Genomic DNA, 18,265 nt, shown 5'->3' with positions numbered 1-18,265 from the left:
GAAGTAAATAACGTATACACCCCGTGTGCAATAAATTTCGAATCTATAAAAGACGTATTAAAAGAAGATTTGGTCGTAGAAACAAAAATATAAACGAATTCCCAACGCCTCGTAATGTATTTTCGAAGCACTAAGGGAATGCTCGTAGAACCCGTAAAATAAAACTACTGTTCAGGGATTCATATTTAATGAATAAAAGTAAGTATATTACATGTATGTTTTATTGTAACATTCCGATATGTCCTTGTCGTAAAGTGCATTGAGGTCGAGTCAACTGTTGAGATCAATGTTAACATCGAATGTCTTGGTATAATTTCATTTTCATTGTTAACCTTCGCTCTAGAAGTAAATCACTTCACGTTAACTGTGGTTCCTTAATTAGTAAAAATTCTTCAAAATATTATTGTAAAAGTTTACCACCACCACAATGACTTAAAAATTCTGCTTAAAAATATTTTTCACTCGTAGCTTATTCACTGCCTCTGAAAAAATACGTAACGAGCTGGGTGAGATTTTGCAATTTTAACTTTAGCTCATTACATTTCTGCTAGGGCTCATTTCGGCTGAGGTGACATAAAAGTTGAAAAGTTACTCCATACAAACTGTCAGAAAACACGTATCGCCCACTGAAATGTTATACCTAATGCAAAGCTTACTTCATACGAAATTCAGCCAAACGTAGGAAGTTAATGTATGAAGGTATCTATACCCCACGTTCGGTAAAATTCGCCGTCGGAAACTCGAAACTCATTACATTTTGTATCGTTTTGCCATCTCCGTTTTATCCTGTTACAACATTTATTTTGTTTCCATTTTGAATTTGTCCAGCACTAACTTTGGCACGGGTCGGAGAAAGAGGAAAGGAATCTACCTATTGATATTGAATCGACAACGTTCGTCGATTAACGGCGTGGGGAAGTTTAAATGTTTTGGTGGCACGATTGTCGAGCCCTCGTAAACCGTCAGGGTACGTGACTTCTATCACTTTATCGCCCTGTAGCTGTGTACATTTACAAATGTAGGCTAATGTGCGTCAATACTTAAGTAGTAACTATATAAGGTGCCTGGTTAATATTACCTGCTAGGACTTGAATGGGGGGTAGTATTGCGTTTATAGATTACAATAGTGAAGAAATTTCGTTCCCCGGAACAGTCAATTCAATTTGAGACATTGCATAACGTGGTTCACAAATTAAGCGCGTAGTGTCGCTTTGTCAATGAAAACAACAGGGGCCCGATTCTCCTAATTTTACTTAAGCGACCTTCGATTGACGTTCGACTCGATTCGACTGAGATCCAATCCCGACTCGATTACGATTGAAGCGTATGTGGCATTCCGCTATTTTTTCTTTGAAATAAGCCTTTTTATCCTTTTCTGTCATTCAATAATGAATCATTTTGTCTGCAAATGATTTACGATTGCAAAATGATTGTACAGCAAACTACCGTATAGACCAAAATCATCAAAATAGCAGACCAATCGCACACCAATCAAATGTCAATCGAATACGATTGGTCTTTTATTAGTAGCAGAATGCCCGATATGGTTAAAACTGCTATTACGATCATATTGCGATTCGATTTCTATTCGATTTTGACATTTTTAACTTAGGAGAATCGGGGCCCTGCTATCTCTTTCTATCTGTTCTGCACGAGTGGCAACGCGCAACTCTACTGGATGGTTTTAAACTAATAAATTAAGTCAAATTTATACGTATTTTTTTTTGCATGAAAAAAAAAATATGACAAATAATCAATTATTTATCTTAACTATTGTAATTTATAAACGCAATACTACCCCCCATTCAAGTCCTGGCAGGTAATATTAAAGCACCTTACATACAACAATCCTTTTGTTAACAGCTACAGATTCTACAGTCTCATTATTGTTAGGTGGGCAGCATAATTTCAAACTTGAATAACTTTTTTATTATTTCGGCCAGCACGGCACACGTGAAAGGCAAAATGATTCCTTTGCCCGAGGCGAGGGTAAAAATTGGGCGTCCGAATATTACGGCGGTGCTCAAAGATGAATAGCGATGTGAAAGCTTCGGATGTGCGCCTGCCTGTTTATGTGGTCTTAGCAGGTTTAGTCTTTTATCATTCGTTTTGATTGGATTTAACACTTTCTCATGTGGATTTTTATATATCTATGAACTCATGAATTTATAAAGCTAGTCTATGAGATAAGATAAAATTGGCCCTAAATTACACTCGTAAATATGCCTAAACTAATTTATAACCTTTTATTAAATTAAATTTTTGATTAGCTCACGCTAGCGCTTTGCAACCTTTTATAATTAGTAAAATAATTCAAGTCGACACACTAATTTAGAAGGCAAATATTTACCTAGCAGTGATGCTGTTAACGCTAAGTAAAACAAACTGTGCTCTAAAGTTTGACCCGATCTAGATAGTTGAGATAACTTCGTTCACAAGCAATGTTGTGCGCATTAAACACCTTAAATTTACGCTTAACAGTTATAATATCTTAGCTTTAATAAGTTCAAGATTAAATAGAATTTGCAAAGATACAATCTAGAAAGATTACTTTGGGTCAGCTTTGATTAAAGACACAACTTCAAGAGAAATGGAAAAGATGAACAGAAATTACTCACATGATATCTTAAAGGGGTTTAGAAATGAGAGCAATGTTATTAATTCCTGATAAAGTTGTCGAAGCTGCAATTGGGGCCCTGGGTGCAGCGAGCTCTTCCTAATGAAACTACTTGTGACCCCATTAAGAGAGCAAAAATGTCTTTAATTAACAGTCAGGCCAGTTTTTTGCAGGAAGCGGCAAAGCAATTAGTAGAATCTTGGAGTGGACCAGACCCGCACACCGTTTCACGCTGGCTTTGTGAAATGCTCATTCCACAAAAATGTTTTTTCAACCCTTTCACACAGATTTTTCTTTGTCCTTTTGGGGGTTATTGTTATAATTGTACCTTTTGTATTAGGACAGTAGACAAGACAATACGATTTTCATAACAACGAGGTCCACCTTTAATATTTTTTGAAATTATATTGTTTATCGATACTGTAGCAGTGAAAATAATATAATAGTTTGTTGAAGGTATTAATTGTTGTAAACAGCAAATAGTTACGTGTAGGTATATTAGAAACCAAATTTGAATGTAACCAAAATCAACAAGATTTATAGGTATACCTTACAGAGCAAAGTTCCTATTAACAAGTCATACAATGTAAAGTGTACGCAGGTATAATAAACTTGTGAGTTCGTAAATTTAATCAGATAATATATTCCCCGTCGGCATTACAATGTATTTGTTCGCCTACAAGCACAATGGTAAAGATAGGCAATGTCTGAATAAACGTATAACGAGCGTTCTACGCTATGATAATAAAGTTTATGTATTTCAATCTCTTAAGTTGATTAAATTCGCATTGCTTTTGTGATGCTTCGTTTTACAGCCTGTATTGTGCATTTTCATGGCAGTTAGGTGTGCAGTCATCCATATTTGAGTTTTAATAGGATTTTAGCGTTACGAGAACTTCATTGAAAACAATGAAATAAGTACAATCACGGATCAATTCCGCGGTTTTCACCTCTTAACTGTATAACGCCGCTTCATTAATAGAAGTGGACAGCTTTACTGATCGGCGAAAATTGAATCTCATAAATATACGGGACTTATATATAGGCTTTGATTATACGCTAATTTCGACAAACTCTAGAATTAATTGTAACGGATAACAATTATTTTTAAAATAGTATTTGGTATGGCAGTTTGAATCTTTATGATAATTTTATGACTAAAGTTTTAATTTTATATCATTGTTGTTCGTAGAGACAATGTTATGCGTTATGCGACATAAAGCGCGCAATTTGTAAGTTCTATTAGCATTTGTTTTTATTACATTTTTTAGGCCTTATAATCTGCAATCCAGCCAACTCTAGCTATGAGTTTTTCAACCAATTTAATTGGCCATTATTGTTTATGCTGTAAAATCAAAGAGAATAGTGAGGTTTACTTTTAATGGCCTTTTCAGTTATATGCAAATCTTTTTCAAAATTACCTACACCCAAAATAAGAATGTGTTCGATTCACATATTCATGAATCGGATATATGTTAATAAAATCAGTGTTCTTTATGGTGTTATCACTTACCGGCACATCGGTATTTTATAACCGATGGTTATGGTTTTGGAGCGTACGGCAGCCGGCAGCCAGCAAGCGGGATCGATCGCGCGACTATTTTGTCGTTTCCACTGCGGCTGTCGCTGAAGCACAAAAGCCTGCGTCCCTAATCTCATATCATTTCAGGAGCTCGGTATTATTTTTCCGTTGTGCGATTTGCTCTTACAGCCCATTGAGCCCATTAGTTTTATTCCTTTGACTGTGTTGTAATGCGTTTGAAATGAGGTTTTGTTTTTCAGGAAAAATAAAGGTTAATATAGCAGTAATAAGTTTGTTTAGGTTTTACTCTAACGGTGACAACGACCTTACGTAAACTATTACTTAATCTTGTTAGTCTCGGTGCAAAACAAAAATAACCAACGCTATAAAGCTTTAGTTAGTATGTTGTCGCCTATTTTAGTGAAGTGCTATGCTTGTCTACATCTCCATATGTAAACAAATGTCTATAGCATTCCGTTGAGTAACTCAAAGTGAACAGACTCAAGTAGGCAATAAGTCTAAGTGCTTTGACATCACTTAGAACTTTGTCTCACTTTGTTGTTTCTAGATCAAAACTTAGGCGCCTACGCAAATATTACCAATACATAGAAATACTACACAGTAGGTAATACAGAGCCAAATTCTGGAATGGGGTAGGATTTGTATAAAGTTGAATCAAATCAATTAGACACGAGATAGTAATTAAATAATGCTTTATTATAAAATTTGCTATTTACAATATTAAGTAACATGATTTCAGAGCATTTTGATCAAATATGTTACTATATTTACAATTTATTCCCAAGCATACTGAGGTCGTTTTACCATAACATTGTATGATAACGTTAACGAATAATGCCTTAACAAAAACTAGATAAATATTATCAGGTATGTGCAGATCTCATATGAAATAATTTCCGAACCTCAATAAAATAACAGAATACATGAACATGTTATCAAGGACCTCTAAATATTCAATGCAATATCACTTATTAAAAAAACAATTACCGTAAAAATACCCTAAATGCTAAACTCTCCTTGCTAACTATTGATAAGAAATACATAAAACAAAATCATTGTACTAACTTACCAACGAAAGCAAAGTTTGTTTTGGACCTACTCCTACGCTACCGTCAAATAAGGACTAACTGAGCATATCACTACGTACTTATTAGAGGTAGAAAATATTTAATAGGTCCTCGAAATTAAACACAAATTATACGTACAAACATATGTATAATCTGTGGCCTTAATTAAATTATGATTTACGGGATAATGTTTTACATGGAACATTTACAAACAAAACAGCGATAAAGCGATCTACAGTCTGCTACAATATTGATTAGAATTTGTAGCGAAATATTCGAACTTAATTTGAAGATGAAATGTCGGTATAAATTCAAGTGGCGTCTGTCTCGTTGTTGGCCACAAAAACATTATCGGTATCGTGCGGTTCGGGTGCCTAACAAGAACCTAGTTATTATACAATGAACCCAGGAATTATGGATGTGGCGCAAGAGATAACGTGCGGTGAGCCAGCATGATTGATTCATTGCATGTAGGCGCGGTTATGGAGTGTAATCATAATAAATTATCATATTCTCGAGCGACACGATTTGACAATTCCAGAAATCACCTCACTGATTTATGTTGACGTTAGTAGATACATGAATGTCTTCAACGGACAGTTCTAACCTGTAGGGGCTTAAAACATGTCGTGAAATAATGTAGCGTTTTCTAATTGAGCATCAAACTTGCTATCTAATTTCAAGCTGCTTTTATTTTGAGTACCAGAATAATTGACATGTTAAATTTATCATCCCTGAATTAAAGTTGTTAAAGTAAATGAGCAAGCAACAACTTTTTATCTGATCCACGAGCGCGTAATCTCGAATTGTCATATAAGTTCACTCATTTTTATACAATAGTGCAGGTACACTAACTCCGAGTGCGTCTCAATCAGTTGCCAAAATCTCAGTACTTGAGCAAGCACGTGTTTAACTTGGCAACTGGGTCACAGGATTACCGCACATGTGACAATGTGCCGTCTATAGATAAAGCAGTAAAACATTGCCCCTTAGAATCCATGTTACAGCGAACGGCGACGGGAACGACCAATAGCCTCCCATTTGCCCAACTTTATGTTCAAATCCGACAGATAAAAAGATATGAACTCCCATTGGTAACTATAAAAGTCTTTATTGGTAACTAAGTCCTTAGTATTTTGGGCTTCTTAAATTATAACCTAAATAAAGCTTCGATAGAGCGCACTTCATTGGAAAAGGTTTCTTATTACTAGAGACGGGAAATTAAATCACCAAATGTACCGGATATCGAATTTTCGTTCTGACGTTTGTGTAAGTGATATCTTTGAGAAGGTATAATAATAAGTTTTTATTTACAATTGATTGATTCGCATCAATAAGTGCGCGTTGAGTAACGCAGTAATCAACACGTGTGTTTAGGCGTGTTAATGCTACAACCGTGGTGACTTCATGTTTGTTCAGGAGCTCTTCTTGCTGCGAGGAGTGCCGCTGATGATCTTCAGGAGTCGGACGGCAGGCGCTTCAAAAGCTAGCGAAATGGCGAATGAAGCCAAGAATGCCATCACTGCGTAGCCAGCGTAAATCGCGAGCTGTGGACAAAGTTATACAGAAATTAAATACCTCAAACTGAAAATGTCGTTCATTTGTGATTTACACAAGAAAAATATCTACGAGTCTTCAAATAAATTTAACAGAATTTGTATTAGAAATGGTGGTGGTCTGAATTAGTTGGAATTCTACTTCAGGCCTAATAAAATGGAAAATGAAATAGAACTACATTAATTTTCCCATTTTTTAAAAGTGGGTAAATGAGTCTAAAGAGGCTTTGCTCGCGACTAAAAGTAAGTACGAATAGTATATATCATATTAACGGGAGCCAAGGGTTCAAGTGCGTGAGGAAGTGAGCCCCGGGCGAGTCGTAGATCAACTTTAAGCCGTTTTAATAAGTGCTCTTTAATGAAAAGGGAACTAAACATTAATTACGTCATAATTAGCATGAAACTAGAGCCCGCTCCAACTCTTTTCATAAAATTATGAAGACTATTTTTGCCATAATGGCGTCTATGTTTAAATTAATTATGATAGTTGCTGTTACTTGTTTATTTTGTATGAATAATAAAAATTCAAATATGTATGGGCTTTCCATATTTGATATCAAAAATACTTTTCAAAAGCCATCTTTTAAAGGTAAGATAGTTATGTATCTTATTTGAGAGTAGCTCATCCTATCAGCTGTATTCAGGTTCAGTTTGAGTACACTTCTAGAAAACTTCGTACACATCCCGGCCACATTCACCGAAATGATATTTGCGGAGAGCATTTCAGCTGATTGTATGTAGAGCGTAAAAGTTAAACGAAGGTTATGGGTTGAGTGCAATTTCATAACTCGGGATATTCCAGTTGCTACGAATTTTATGTTCAATCTTGAGTGGGCGCTGACTAAGGAATGAGGTTCCCCCTTGTCCTTCAACTAGAACAGTAAAATGTACGAACAACTAACTCCCTGATATGAGGTGGCGACGTGATATAAATCTTCTTGGTGAGTTAGCCCTTGGAGGGATGAAGAGGCATAAATTCCGACGTAATAAGTCATCCTAACTTTATTCCTGATTTTGACTTAATTAAGTGACAGTTTTCTATCGTGTTGATAAATGGTGGTGGCTAAAAATACTTGAAGGTCTGCAGCTATGTTTGTGTGAGTTTAAGCGAGACATCCATTAACAAAGTTTAATGGCGCGTTTTGCTTTGACATTAACTGTGTACGTGAGCGAGGTTGTTTCAGGGGCACGGCGTCCCCTGCCCATTAAGAACAGCACTACATCGTACTATGAAACATCACAATACTCTACGGAATATAGTTGTTCTTAAGTTTTGTATCACGTCGCAGCTGCAGTTCCGAGTGCATTACTATCAAACTTCAAGAAAGCAACTTCCAGTTAAGCTAAAAAGCGTTAAATTTCTGTGAAATGTTGCAATTTCGTGGAAAGTCTTTACACTAATTAGAGCAGATTATAAAAGCCATTATATGAATATGTGACCGTTTTTACAGCCAAATTAGCACTCGAACATGATCATTATTTAAAAACTTTTTTATCGACATATTATTATTTATGATCATTGATCTTCTTATATAGAATACGTGTTTACGTTTATAGGGTGATAAAACCGTGTTGTGAATATGCTCTTCCTGAGTAATTTGCAATTATATATTATGCCTTTAAATGTCATTTAATTAAAATATACCTGTGAATATATTTATATAGTAACACGCAGGGAAGTTATTATAGAATATAGTTGCTATTAGTTTTACGAAATTCCACTTCAACGTTGATTTCATTAAAATTGGTTCGACCGAGAAGTCACTATCGTAGTAAATCTTAGTAAGAATTCTAAGGCTTCACTGCTAGCAGTTCATAGGAAATTTCTATCTTGCTATTTCAGGTAAATATCTAAAATAACGAATACTTGAGGCTCGTATTTCTCTTGACATTTTGTTTTCCAGAATTTAATTATCCTGATAGGTTTATCTCGTTTGCAAGATACTCGATACGAAATAGCTCTCAAGTATCAATTAGGAGGTGTCGGGCGACCAGTAACTAGTTACCAACTCGAGCTGTAAGTAAGTACTCTAGTTGCGTTGACACGAACTAATGAGTGGCAACAAATAAAAGCTACAATTACTCGGGGAAAATACTTACAAAAGAATGACCAATGACGGCCGGTCCCGTGTCGTGAAAAATGTTGTACTTTACATCGGGTAGAAGTTTTTTCACAATTCAAGGGCCTTTCATGTGCCAACGTTTGAATGGATGTCGAGAGCGCGGCATAAATCTGTGCCTGCCAAGTATACTCGACTACAAGGGCATTGTAACTTTTAGCCCCTACTTTACGACACATTTTACGTCAAAAGGCGACAGTAATGACATGTTTATCTCTCATTATGTTGTAGTTTTAGGTCGTATGTTGATGCTGCCGTTGTCTCACAGATGAGAGATTTATGTCGGCAATAGGATACGGTTGCAGTTTAATCTCGCTGTCCCGAATTCCTTCGTGGAATCCTGTATTTATCTAACCCGTCACTCCCAGTTACGGACGTAAAATAAATGAAGGGTGTTTCTATGATTTTCGGAATGATTTGAATTTCAGCATGTGTTTTTGGAACTACTTGTTATTACGAGTAATTAACATAGTTTTGTTTGTTCTTCCTTCTCGGTGTAGGAAAACATCATAAAATGAACTATGAAACTAAAATTAACCATTACTATACTAATTATAAAAATGTTCCAGGTACCTATATAATTTGTATTTTTGACATTACATAAAAGTCTTGATTGAAAAATAACAACAATTTCACTACTGAAACTCCCAATGAAATCGCTCCTACATTTTTATTTTTACCTCAAACGTAATGAGTCAGTTGCGTGTGCCCTATTAGACACACGTTGTTCCTAGGCAATGTCAATACATTCACTAGATAGCTCCGTGGTACACGGGTTATCTTTACGTGCTAGTAAAAAACACGCCTCATGAAGGAAACTTGCTTCTAACATTTTAGTATGTACCTACTCTCTATATTCGTACCAAGACATATTTTGAAAAATTTAGGATATTTACATAGAGAAAGTAAATGTTTACCGTTGCTTGGTTGTTTTAATAATGTAGAAAAAATATGAAGGTCGCTTTGGCTTAACAAAACAACACCCAACGCGGTTCATGTTTCCAATATAGTTCAATACGGAATGAAAACGAGGAATTCTGAGTCAATTGTATATTGTTATGTGTGGCCAGTTGGAAAGTTGGTGTTTTGTACGACATCACATTGGATGTTTGCGAGTTAGTAGCAAAACGAAACAAACGTACTAAGCTATTGTAATAAAGTATACGCCTATATTTGCTAAAAAGGGTGAAGTAGGGAGTGGTTAATGAGTCACCCCTGATAACGTGGTATGTATGACACGATAAAGTATATTTTTATCTGTACAAATATACCTATAGGTTTTAGAAGGATCTATGCTACAACAACTCTAAATTATGTTTCTTGGAATTGAAAGTTCGATAGCCGCTGCTTATCTGCCTGTAAAAAAAAATCCCTAGCCTGGACTGTCACACTACTGGGTTTCACTGCAGGCCTTATCGTTTTATATCCACACCTTTCAATCTTTTGAGTGTTCTCATTAACAACGGTTGCAGGCACCCAGGTCGTCCAGCCATCTCTTCCAGGGCTTACTTTTCTTTGGGTATCCGCTGGGTGCATTATACTGACGATCCAAATACTATGTTATACATACCACAGTAGAATTCTGCATATGATAAGGGCCATCCAGCAGGAAGGAGGTGTACATCATGATGGTAGGGTGCACGAGATAGGCGCCGTACGTCAGCCTGCTGAGCGGCAGCAGCCCCCGGTACGACAGCGCCGAGTTCACCAGCCCGCCGTACCCGCTGCAGCATGAGATCGCCACCCAGGCTACTGCTACTCCCCACGCTGTTGGGAACAAAATTATAATGTTGAAAGGTTTTTAATGTGATAAAATTATAGTAAATAGAACAGCTCCATGTTTATTTCCAGTTCTTCTCCAAAGTAATGACGATTTAGATCCGTGCGGTCTTGATATTTTGTAATGTTGAATATTTGCAAAAGGCCTATTTAAAATCAAATCCGCTGTATGGTCGACTATAGTACGTTCGTGTATATTTCTTTTTGCAGGAGTGATATGATAATCTTATGGCATCGTCATAAAATGATACGAATTGCTATGTGTCGCAATATGTTAGAAATAACAATAATTATTCCTCGCAGTAGGTAGGTGCATAAGAAAATCAAAGAGTCTTTAATAATGAAACTGTTAAATGTTCATTGACAACAATAAAGGAGTAAAGCAATTAGCGAAGTTTAGACGCAAACTTTATGAAAGTGCTTGAGTGGTTCATTTAATAAGTTAGTTACAAGACTTTACTAGTAATTAAACAAGACGAGTTTTTCGGACAACAAGACAAGTTAGTAAATATTTTGGACGCAAAACAGAGCAATAAATTAAACAAGTAAATGGACGCGAAACTTTTAAGTGTCTTGTTACGCTACGCACCGAACTACGGCGTAGTTCCTGCTACGAGAATACTACAGTTACGTAGTCTCAACCCATATATTCCGGTGATACACTTTTTATCCACTACGTAAATATTGAACGTAGCTAAACTTTATCACACTATGATTATTTCTTAAGTACTTCGATCTACTTAATATTTATCTCGTTTCTTGGTATGCGGCATAAAACCTGATGAAAGAATTTTATGGGTGACTCTGCGCTCCGATCCGGCAGCGTTATTTATAAAAGAACCTTAAAGGTACTGCGGACGACCGATAAAAACGGTATGTATGATATATATTACAGATTAGTGAAAAAAACATTTTTCTTACATTACTTTAACGTAGATTTCCCACAAAAAAATCAATCCACGAAATCGGAGCGAGTATGATTGATCCTCTCCGATCTGATCAAATTTTATTACTCGGGTATTATGTACCTACTTTAGGTGGTCGCTTTTTGTCAGTGACCGATTCTCATCGACTAGAGTCGATCGTGTCGGGTATCTACCATGCAGAAGCCGACTTTATGTGGTCAATCATAAAGTCGAAAGTACAGCGGTAGTTAAAGTGAGGCTACACTAATGAGTCTCCTATATCTTAGACTGTTATCAACTACCCGCTTTTTAATGCTGACCGTAACATAATACTAAGTATTTATGTCAGTGTTGAAAAAATCTTTTAAATAGGGTATTTAGATAGGACAGGAGATATGGAGCTTTTCCTTAATGGAGCGATAACGTCAGCACTCTCCACCAACTAATCGGATTCAGATACTTTGCGCAGGAATTGGAGAATCTGACTGTTTAAGCAAAGTGGGAATTAGAGGCTGTCAATTTTTGCTCATACAAAATTACCTTATCACGTTATACTAAGTGAAAATAACTTTACATAACTACTTAGCTGCTGACATTATTACCTCCGTTAAGACACGTATTTAAAGTATTAAAGAGTAAGGCCCGGTTTCACTGCCTACCGACAAATGTTCAGTTAGTTATCTGAGAGTAAAAGCTATTTGCCAGTTGAAAGCTGGCTGCTTATAATTTCTACCAGATATTGCTATCCGAGAGCTGTGAAACCACAAATTATAATTTAATAGTCAGATAAGTTCCTGACAGGCTATCAGAGACTTTATCAGTAAGTTGTGAGTCTTACCTGTATGACCAACACTGATGTAGAAGGCAGTGGGCCAGACCTCGAAGTAACCATCCACCATGCTGAAGATCAGGCTGCCGATGATGGCGAGGGCGCCCGGCCATCCGATCGCTACCACCCAGTATGGAATCCGCAGTTGGCACTTTGTCTTGTGGAGGTACCAGCCTACTACCATACCTTGAAGAATTCACAATTATTAGTTCAAGTTTTCATTTGAAAATTAAAATTAGGCTGCAAAATGCAAGTTCCTAATGTGTGTTTCCAGAATGGAATATGAATTGAAGCAGTTCAAAGCTAATGTATGTAAACATTCATAAATAGACGAACCACAGAAATTACACTCGGAAGCTACACACAATTGATTTGAATAGGCATCCACGCATGTGTTGTATATTATATGAGGAGAATAAATTTCAGTGATGAGACGGCTGGAGGGCGAGAGGGAAGTAATTCCTCCCTATAATAAAACTCTAATAAATTTTTCAACGACCTCGGGCTCCAGGCGTCTGTTACGTCAAACTGACTCGTGCTGAGCTTGTTATTTTTACACCCGCTCTACTTTCAGTCTACCTCCCAGACAGTTGTTTTCAAGGTAGTCATATACGACGTGTATTGAGGTAGAATAATCAGACCGCCATTCTTAAACAGACTCAATAGGAAATTGATGTACTAAGTATTTACATAATAACACTTCGAAAGTACGAAATACGCACCCAATTTATAGATAGGTAGTACAGAATCCCGAAATAGATAGGAATTTTTGTTCGCATGCAAACCTGCCGAGATAAGCCAAGGTTTTAGTGATAACAATCAATGTTCATGTCGGGTACGCGTGCGGTGTGAAACCGGCCGCGCTTGCCAACTTATCGGGTTGTTCAGCCGACCATTTACGCTTTGTCGAACCCTTTACGATGTCCTCACTGACCACCGAAAGGAAACCAAAATGAAGTGAGCGTATAACATTTTGGGAAGATCGATAAAATCTCAGTAAAATACCCATTTTCGGGGATTACGCGAGGATCCGAGTTCGGAAGGGCTACACAATCAGTGGCGCGTCGAGCATTCCGCGCGATCTCGGCCGGACCGTTGTATCGACCCAAATAATTTTTAACAGGCTTTTTATTTTATTGCATACTAGCTGGGGCGGCGATTTCGAGCTCTTTTAATATTCGTTTTTCAATTTTGCCCGCATTGTGTAGTGAACCCAAACGTACCACTGTGTAGTGTGTATGCAGTTTCAGCGGAACAAATGAAGTCCAGCATTATGGCTTACAATGAATCGCAAAACATTAGGGAAAAAATGGCATTCTTTTAATATTGGCCACAGCGAAATATTATTATATTACTATTTTGTAACTATTATATTTTGTTATCTCATAATTTGCGTTATGCATAATAATTTATTGGCAGCTTTGGCAGAATATTATTTACTTTTACGCAATAAAATTGCAAATATTCTGGCGAGTCACACCTACTTTCTACAAAACGTGATACAAAACAGGTAGAATGTTTAGACTTGGAAATAAATACAACATTTTGATCGGCTTGTGTTTAAACACCACCCAAAAAAGTACCTATTTTACTACCAAAAAAATTCTAAACGGTTACCAAAATGGATAAATGGTCACCAAATAACGTTTCCAAAAATATTATTAGGTAAAACCATTTTTTCGTATTATTGACTACTAAAAAAATATATGGACGCCTTTAAAATACACTTTAGACCAAATATTATATATTGTCACTACTTAGATGTTACCAATTATGTAATACCATGACTCCTAATTTGGTCATTTTTGTTAGACTAAAAAAGCTAACGATCGCTAGAATATTTCCCAAATACCAATTAATATACTGGGGTTCCCAAACGTACGTCGCTTATTTATTGTTATATGAATTTGTGTGTAACTCAGTAGTAAAATGTAAGCACGCAACATGCAGCAAGCATGGCTTCTGTCACGGCTCCGGCACTGCGGGGCTCCGGCGGTCCCATGCGAGCTTATCGTCGCAGATGGTTTTCACGCTCACCACCGCAGCTTCGGCTTGCTGGCCGGCTCTGCCGGCCAGCCTCAGCCGCGGCGGCGAGCCTTAAAAACTACCTGCGCCTCAGCTCGCAGGCCGCCTCGCCCCTCTGCGCCTACGCGGTTTTGAATTGCACTCTAGGGGTAGGGCAGACAAGACTACGTGGAGTCGGTTTTGCAGCGATTCGTTTTCGTCACTAACTTTGATTTTGGTAGTAATATTAATCTTTTAGTTGGATAGAATTTGGTGACCATTAATCCATTTTGGGAACCAAAAATAATATTTGTGCGAGATTTGCGATTTTTCTGATGTTATTTTATTTTTTTTGGATCATAATATTATATACTTTAGTGCCCTTTTAATAAAGTCAATTTATTTTTTTTGGAGTTGTTTATTTTATTTGGTGCCTCAGCTTAGAGTCTTAAAAATATTTTTGGTGATCGCCTAAATTATACCCATTTTGATCTAACATTGACCTAGTTGTGCACTGCTAAATGGATGTCGGAGTACAATCACTCGAATTATTAAAATGAAATAAGGATACCTAATTCTTTTAAATACATTTCTTCGACAACAATTGACAACATTTTACAAATAATATTTCGAAATACTTCGTAATAAGAAAAATGACAGATCACGGATCCATTAAACGAAGAAAGTGTCCAGTCATCCAATACCGTCCGCTCTTCATAATTTATCAAAGTTGAGATTGCTTCAGAGGCTGATTCGATTTAAGAAGCTGAAAGCTTCTTCGAAACAGCTATAATAAAAACCTCAGTAAACTTGAGAGAATGGGCGACATGCGTAACGTCGTCGGGTATGGATGGGTATACTTAGTCAATTACTAATTATACTTCTTGCTACAACATTCATCCATCACAGTCTATTCATAAGTCGGAATTAGTTTCACAAAGATGGACGAGCAACAACTAACTTCTTTCGTGCTTCTATTATTAGGTAGGTATCCATCAACATTCAGTGACAGTAAATGTTTAATCCTCTTACCGACTAAATAGGGTCCGATCCTCGACCACGGCTTATCATAGAGCGGGTCAAACATCTCGAAGGGCTCCTGTATCCGCGCCTTGTACTGATGCCACACCGAGATGTAGATCGTCGTCGCCCACGAGCTCACCATTAGCAACCCAAGCGATACCATCGCGAACCGCGGGTGTCTGCAAATATACATAAATCATAAATATTACGAAGAAATAAGGCCGAAATAAAACAGATATGAAAGTACGATACGCAAAGTTAACCAAGAAAAGTAAGTAAGGGAGCTCGTTGAATAAAGTACTACATTAGAACCGCGGCTGCTTGAGACCGTTTCGAGAACTCCACAAACGAATTCACAACATAAATCGGCTTAATAGTTCCTGAGACAACTTGTAAGAATTGTGTAAACAAACTTTTTCACTTTACAAAAAGAGTATTCAAGGAAAAATGAACCAGAAAATTTGAACACTTCACACAAAGAAATCTACTCGATTTGTTCGATTTGTAGTGGAAAATTGGGCAAATCTACACAAATTAGATCACAGAATTTTGGTAAACAGATTTTGGATTTCACGAATAAAGTTTTGAATTAAGTGTTCATACTTACTTAACAGAAATTAATAGAAGTATAATTCCAACTACGTAGAACTGTGTGTCATTGGCCATGTACCAGGACCAAACCATGCACATCTCGCGTTGAGGGTACAAGTTATTAATGTACAGCAGATTGCGCCACCAGTACTTATCGCAAGTTATATGGTCAAATATCGCCGGCTCAAACACTGATCTATCGTGTGTATACCTCAGAGCAATCTCATTTAAACCAATCACGAAGCCGTAAGCTGGAGTAAGTCTCACTAATCGATATGAAAATAAAATGAAGAAAGATTTAATCATAGCCACGAATTCTGCCATAGAGTAAGCGCTGGTCTTAGGCTTGTCCAATAAGTCCTCCTTAAAAGATTGTTGGCTTATCACAGAGATGGAGAGAGCGGAATTACTGAAGCCGTTAAGGTTCTTGTTGATGTCCTGTTTATCTTGCTGGTCAGTTTTGGCGGCCTTTTTGTCCTCGGTTCGTAAGAATAGAATCGTGACGAGTATCCCGCTGTAACAAAAGAGAATACCTACTTTATTCAAGACATCCATTTATTTCAAGGTTCGTATCAATTGATCAGTTGATGTAAGAAAGGTTATTGAGAGGGCCGTTCGCCGGAAATGGATTACTATTAGGCTAATGCTTGGCCCCAAAATCGTACTAGTATCGGCTAGATTTAAGAGGATTAAGTAATTAAAGGTCCTATTATAAGATAAGATTTCCCCAATTTTCGGTAGCGTTGTTGTTCTAATACTTATCACAATTTTTATATCGCCTCAACATAACGTATCTTGTTGATTGTATTTCCCAAGTGAGCCGTATTAATTTAATTCACCTCGCCCTTACACGTACGAAGTTACCCTTTCGCACCCGTGAGACAGGGGTGTGAAACATAAAAGGAAGAAAAACAAACTGCTCGAACTGCCCAAATAAATTGGGATCTTTTTGTTATGGCAATTTAATTATGGTTACACATGTTCTGATAAGCTCTATCTTCAATAAATACAAGAGAGCAATAGCAACGATACACTGTCGTGTTCCTTTGTTCTCTTGTAAACAGTAATGAAAATTGTCATGCTGGGCACATGTCAATTTGTACCGGACATGCGAGAAAAAGGTCAAACATGTTCGCAAAAATAGGACAACATCCCTACATAGAGGTACACCTATCCGTTTGACGATATGAAACAGTTTTATGAGAATCGAAATTGATGTTTGCGGCTTTTGAAAATCTGTAGCTGTCTTTGTAACTATTCTAAATTGACAGCGGTGGGCGCTTTCAGTCAGTGGACGTAATTGGATTTGACGGTCAAACAGTTTGATGGAAATCAAAGTAGATAAGGGTAACTGTGGGCCCCTGAGAATGGAGCTCAGCTAATCGTTAATTAAATACGCATTAATTGTTTTTCATTCTTGATTAAATGTTTGTGAAGCAATGTGCGAACAGTCGTGTGGGCGTTTGAAGTCGGATTAAATTTTAATTAGGTACCTAGATTGGGTATCTTATTAAGCTTTTTCACATATAATTGTTTGAAGTAATTAAAATGGTAATGTGGTTAGCATAATATGATGATTCAGAACTAGAAAGTAAAAACATCGTTTAAAAATATAACAATTTTATTAGTAGCAAGATTTTTATACGGATAAAAAAAATTGTACCAATTTTTAATGAAATTGTATTTTAGAGGATTAAAATGCCTTTCTAACAGACTCCTTGGTGCAATTATGTAACCGTGTATTTCAAATGTAAGTGTAATGTCAAGAACTTTATATACAAGGATATGAATAATGAGTGTTTACTTTCTAATACTTCCCAAGGCCAATTCTTAGTAAGTTAATGCATTAAATAAACCTAGTTTACATAAGTTATGTAAAACGAGTGTCTCTTTAAATCACGTAACCATGAAATCCGCGATGAGTCAAGATTATAATAATGTTAATTTAAGTGTGTTCCCGGATCTAGGATGCAGCGATTTATACGGCAACTAGAACCGCTTTCCTTAAATAATAAAACTGTAGAACAATGTTGCGGGTCAAGGAAAAGTATAACTTTCAAATTAATCTCTTCAGGGTTTCTGTCTGATGTTTAGTCAATCCTAGTATCCAAAAGAATACGGTTAGTATTTACTACCAGCTTGAAGACATTTTTTAATTAAGTTATGTTCAAATTCCGTTTACATTATTTGACCATAAAGGAAAGAAGACACTACCTACCTATTTAATCTTG

At 36.7% G+C, this 18,265-nt stretch overlaps 1 protein-coding gene across 1 annotated transcript in view; it reads right to left on the bottom strand.

The window, feature by feature from the left end:
- Positions 1-4,835: 4,835 nt before the first annotated feature.
- Positions 4,836-18,265, bottom strand: part of LOC124643769 (nose resistant to fluoxetine protein 6-like) — a 66,224-nt gene continuing 52,794 nt past the window's right edge. The window contains exons 9-13 of the mRNA XM_047182852.1: positions 16,051-16,548; positions 15,453-15,622; positions 12,426-12,602; positions 10,474-10,670; positions 4,836-6,774 (exon numbers count right to left, since the gene is read on the bottom strand). Of these exons, the coding sequence (XP_047038808.1) occupies positions 6,643-6,774; positions 10,474-10,670; positions 12,426-12,602; positions 15,453-15,622; positions 16,051-16,548 (1,174 nt within the window). The 3' untranslated portion in view covers positions 4,836-6,642. The remainder of the gene's footprint in view (positions 6,775-10,473; positions 10,671-12,425; positions 12,603-15,452; positions 15,623-16,050; positions 16,549-18,265) is intronic.

This window comes from Helicoverpa zea, chromosome 2 (assembly GCF_022581195.2).
Source record: "Helicoverpa zea isolate HzStark_Cry1AcR chromosome 2, ilHelZeax1.1, whole genome shotgun sequence".
Lineage (NCBI taxonomy): Eukaryota > Metazoa > Arthropoda > Insecta > Lepidoptera > Noctuidae > Helicoverpa > Helicoverpa zea.
The sequence above is the reverse complement of the archived record's forward strand: the minus strand, read 5'-3'. Positions and strand labels throughout refer to the sequence as shown.